Source organism: Polypterus senegalus, chromosome 9, assembly GCF_016835505.1.
Source record: "Polypterus senegalus isolate Bchr_013 chromosome 9, ASM1683550v1, whole genome shotgun sequence".
Classification (NCBI taxonomy): Eukaryota; Metazoa; Chordata; class Cladistia; order Polypteriformes; family Polypteridae; genus Polypterus; species Polypterus senegalus.
Genome location: NC_053162.1, coordinates 126391086 through 126396299, shown reverse-complemented (window position 1 = coordinate 126396299; position 5214 = coordinate 126391086). Strand labels below are relative to the sequence as shown.

The following is a 5214-nucleotide window of genomic DNA, read 5'->3' as shown; positions in this document are numbered from 1 at the left end:
TTACATAATAAGGAGAGCCTGTCACATCCTATGGTTATTCATAATAGTCCAATCTGGTTCCATTACCAAATATCTGTTGTTAAAGGGGTACAACAAGCTGTTTTCAAATGAGTATGCAAGATTTTTTTTTGTCATGTTGCAATGTACTGAACTTTCACCTCTCACCCTTATAAAAAAGAGCACTGTACCTTTGTTTGCTGTAGCTGGGGGACAGAAAGTTTATTTATCTGTTAATTGTGGTTTCCAAATTTTCCCCTGTTTAAAAGTGTGTGCTTGAGTGGGCCCTTGGATGGAGTGGTGCCTTGTTCCAAGGATGGTTTCTTGTATATGAGCAGTGCTACCTTTTGAGGTTGTCACTCCAAAAATCATAAACTGGATTAAGTGTGTTTAAGAATGCTATGCTATGGCTGCACTGAATTTCCCCATGTAGCACAAATAAATGTATTCTGAACTGAATGCTGAAACAAGAGACAGTAAGACCTTGGTGTTCGTCTACTGATTGTATTTGATTCACATAAAGTTCATGTACAGGTGGGTGTTGCATAGTACAGTTTTGCTTTAGCTATTCCTATCAGTGTTATTATGTATTTACCTGAATTGTTATTCTTCTGTGCTTCGCAGTGTAATCCCTCTGACAATATCGCATACCGTTAGTCTTGCCAAACAAGATTATTTAGGCCGACGATCGTTTAAATCCCAAACACACACCCCCTCCCCTTCCTTCTCTGCTCTACATAAAAGAGCACAATGGCCTCTTTCAGGCGTTCTTCTTTCATGTGGCGTGACGAACTGGAGAAAACGCTGAGGCAGCATAGGGAGACAGAGAGAGAGAGAGAAAAAGAGAGTGATGGGAAAACGGGACTCGTCGAACTGGACAGGTAACGGCCTCTAATGCGAAGTACGAATGGCAGCTCCTGAGTCTCTAATTATCAGATGCTAGTGGGCGTGACTCGAATCCCCGCCCCCTCTCCAGCCCGTGAGACAGATGACAAAGCCGTACAACATACGCATTCACATATTGACTAATGGATGGATACATGATCAATACACAAACTCTGCTGGTGGGATCAGGGATGTATTTGTATTCGAAACGTCCCATTTTTGCCATCTGCTCACACATTTCACGTCATTTTAACACATTTTGAAACAGTGGGCGAGAGGGATCGATAGATGTGAAAGCAACAAGACTGGAGATGAACAGGTATGATGGGCGTGTGTGCATAGAGTCGGAGGAGGGCGGTATTGAGACTGGAAACCCTACCTTCTTGCTTGTTTTCCCATTCTTTGCTACACCGTCTTCCCGTCGCTTTTTCGGTAGGGAAAGCACGCTTAGAAAAGAAGACTCAAAGATGAAAAAGAAATGAGTGAGAAAGCAGTACACATAAAAATGAAACGAGGAAAGCGTTAAACGCCAAAGAGGAGCGCGTGCAGGGCAGGGGGCGTGTCTACAATGTGTTTGCAACACCCGGTCTGCTCTTCTCTCCGCCCCCTCGTCCTTTCCCCCTTATCCTCCCACTCTTTCTCGGCAAGTAAAGCAAAGTTTAACGAGAAGAGGGAGAATAAGAGGGAGAGATAGAGAGAAAGGGGAGGACAGCTGGAGAAGATTAACTCCGAAGGCAGGAGTGCAAAAGAGAGAATATTCGGTTACCGAGAGAAGCAAAAAAAAAAAAAAATGGGCATCGACCTTAGCGGCTATTACCAGCTAGTTTCCCAAGAGAACATGGAAGCATACTTGGCTGCTCTCGGTGGGTCTGCCCGTCTGTCTGATTAATCGTGTATCAAATCATGTTGCTCTAACAAAATTAATTTATCATGTCTGTTTTTTTCCACAGGTCCCTCTAATCATTAATTCTCTTTTTTGTTTATTGTGCTTGCCAGTTCATACTTGGAGTCCTACCCAAAGTGCCACTGTATAGCACTCAGGGTTTCATTCCTTTATTTTCTGCTGCTCATTCCTCAGTTCTGTCATGTTCATCTCATCTGCATTGCTCTTTGATCTGATTCTGTAAAGTCACTTTCATGTGATATCTTCTGTCATTTGTGTACTCCCTTTCAGACATCAATATTGCTTTGAGGAAGATTGTTTGTCTCTTGCGGCCAGACAAAGAGATTATACAAAATAGTAACCGAATGGTGATTCGAACATTGACCACTTTTCGAAACTATGTGATGGACTTCCCACTTGATGAAGAGTTTGAAGAAGACCTAAGTGCCGTTGATGGACGCAAATGCCGGGTGAGCATTTCACTATAAGTAACTGCTTTAACAAATTCTAGGAGGATATGAATATCAGAATACCTGTAGAGACAACATCACATTAAGACTCTAGAGCTGTAGGAAGATTTTATACTGTACAAAGCTGCATTATTTCTTTAAGTCTTTGGACCTAGTAGTGATGTAATCTTACTTACATTCTTATTTTTCATTACTAGGGGCCACTACCATCCAATCCCCTACCCCCTCTATATGGGGACGCAGAATGTGTGCCACATTAGGCCTTTACATTAATATATTAATGGCTACATGTAAAGTTTTGCTATCTTGAGAATTGGCTTAATTACAGAAATAGCAGATAAGTAATTACTAATACTGCGGTGGGTTGGCACCCTGCCCAGGATTGGTTCCTGCCTTGTGCCCTGTGTTGGCTGGGTTTGGCTCCGGCAGACCCCCGTGACCCTATTCGGATTCAGCGGGTTAGAAAATGGATGGATGGATGGATAATTACTAATAGTAAAAGTAGAAGAGCTTACTGAACAACATGAAAAGACTTTTGTGATTTTTAAATTAAAAAAAGTAATGTATGCTGAGAGAATGTTACCATTAAAATCAATCTTACTGCATACCCGATACTACTTATGCACATTTCCCATGCTCTTTGAGAGGATAAGGATAAACAATGACTGTCTCAAAAGTTCATTGCTCCAAGACTCAGAAGTGTCTTGGCCTAGTGTTCACAGGAACAGCAGGGAAAGAATGTGGGAGGGAGTAACATAAAAAAGGGAAGCTGTGCAGATGAGGCAGTCTCTTTTATAAACATAGACTGAACTGCTCTGCTTTCATAGGTTTTGATGTAGTTCACTTTAATTTTCATTTTTTGCCATTTGTACAGCATTTTGAATGTTGTATTGGAAGGCACTATATAAATAAATGTTATTGTTCATCAATCAATATTCTCTCAAGCAGACTACAGTTCGCTGGGAGGGTGATTACCTGGTTTGCATTCAAAATGGTGAAAAGGCCAATCGGGGATGGAAGCATTGGTTAGAAGGTGATTTATTGCATCTGGTAAGCTAATCCATGTTTTATTTGCCTATTTGTTGTTTCATGTCTTTGTGAAAAAGTAAAAAAATCCAGTGTATATAATATGCCACCTATCCATCCATTTTATTAACATGTTTTTTCCATTGCATGAATGTGGCATGTTGAGCCATCCTGGTAGGACTGTCTTGAAGGCCAGAACCCATCTTAGGGGGTATGAGAATAAATTGAAGGAAACACACCAATGTTCACTCATTTATGGCTAATTTTGAGTTGCGAATCATGCTAAAGTGTACATCTTTGAAAGAAATTACCTATATGAACACAGGCAGAATGGACAATATGCTGCAAAAAGTGAATCAAGATTTAAGTACATATCACTGGAACTGTGAAACAGCACTACCTATTTAATGATTCTTACAAATAAATCAGGAAGAATATGCCAAAGACTTTAAATGAAGAGTCTGTTGAGGAGAATGTTATTAAAATAAATTTTACTGATACAAAATTACATAGATAAAATCAGAACTGAAAACTTCATTAATTGATCATTTAGGCACTAATAACAATGTTAAGTAATGTATAAAGTAAATAATTATACATGGCAGCGTACTGATCACCTGTGTAAATTTTGTAAAATGTGTTTCCAGTCCAGGGTTTTAAGGAAGAAGAACATGGTTCAGGACAGACAATAAAATTTCAGATAAAAGCTAAAAACATTTAACATTAACAGGCATTAATTGTAAAGTTAGTCTATCTATCTATCTATCTATCTATCTATCTATCTATCTATCTATCTGCAGTATGTTTCTGCATGCTAAAACATTTGTGTAAAATGTTACTCTCTACTGTGCAGCTATGAGTTTTGTTATTTTTATTTGTGGGTAAGAAATAAAACTGTACCTCACAGAAAAGAAAAAAGCACACAGAGCATCTACTGTATGTACAGTATGAACTTTATCAAAGAGTAGGAACTCCAACCTTTGTAGGGTGGACTGATTACCTCACTATTGTACATATTTTTCAGCAACCAGAATATTTCTTACTTTGTTCTTTTTCCATCTGCCAAAAATTCTTGCCCTCCACCAACCAACTTAAAAAGCAGCATATGACTTTTAATATGTTTGTCCTCATTCAAAAATTAGTACCATCAAAAATGTGTTATAGTTACTGCCTCTGATTTGAGAGTCTCAAACTGACAACAAAGAATACAATCTTAATATTAATGTTTTCCTGCACAGTGCTGTTTATACTCATACTAATAATATGTTTACTTATTTTCAAATACCATATTTAAGTGCTAATTGCTTGTTAATTTTTTTCATTACAGGAAATGACAGTTGAAGGTGTCACCTGCAAACAAATATTTAAGAAAGTTAAGTGAAGATGGCTGCCTCAACATCATCTTCACTGCTCTGTATACATCCAGTGTAATCTAGAAGAAGAACATTACAAAGCCAGTTTATATCTGTAGATGTTGCTGTCATTCATGAAATACATCTTTCCTAATGAAGAGTCTTCTTATTATATATTGTTTAAAATGCTCAACAAGTGCCAGATTAAAACAAATGGACATTAGCTATTAACAAGATTTAGTCTCTTTAGACAAACTAACCACATTTTATTTTGGTACCAATTCTTTTTAATTAAATAACGTTTTTTACATTGCCTTGAAGTGATTGGATGTATTCAAGTATTTTTTGGGAATGAAATAGTATTAGAATAAATTAAGAAGTTCAAGCTTGAAAGAGGGTGAGTGAGTGAGTGACAAATGGTAAAAGATAAAGGATTAGTGGAAGTCAGCAGTAAATAACAAATGGACAGCGTTACCTTTGCTCTCTCCAATCATTTGGTTTCCATGGATATGCAGCAGACAGCAAAGGTGAACTTTTGAACTCTTTGGCTGCTGAGAAAGATATGTGAAGAAAAAAGGCAGAGACTGTGTAGAGTGGTCCA

The 5214-nt window shown here is 38.2% G+C and overlaps 1 protein-coding gene across 3 annotated transcripts; it reads left to right on the top strand.

The window, feature by feature from the left end:
- Positions 1-760: 760 nt before the first annotated feature.
- Positions 761-4934, top strand: rbp5 (retinol binding protein 1a, cellular). Of its 3 annotated transcripts, none has more exons than XM_039763780.1 (4): positions 761-878; positions 2057-2235; positions 3181-3285; positions 4589-4934. In XM_039763780.1, the coding sequence occupies exons 1-4, from the start codon at positions 848-850 to the stop codon at positions 4640-4642; spliced, it is 369 nt and encodes a 122-aa protein (XP_039619714.1). In that variant the 5' UTR covers positions 761-847; the 3' UTR covers positions 4643-4934. The 3 variants fall into 3 exon arrangements, with proteins under 3 accessions (XP_039619714.1, XP_039619711.1, XP_039619712.1); XM_039763777.1 differs by lacking the exon at positions 761-878 and adding an exon at positions 1541-1745 and having other exon boundaries at positions 4589-4933; XM_039763778.1 differs by lacking the exon at positions 761-878 and adding an exon at positions 1546-1745 and having other exon boundaries at positions 3184-3285; positions 4589-4933.
- The last annotated feature ends 280 nt before the right edge of the window (positions 4935-5214 follow it).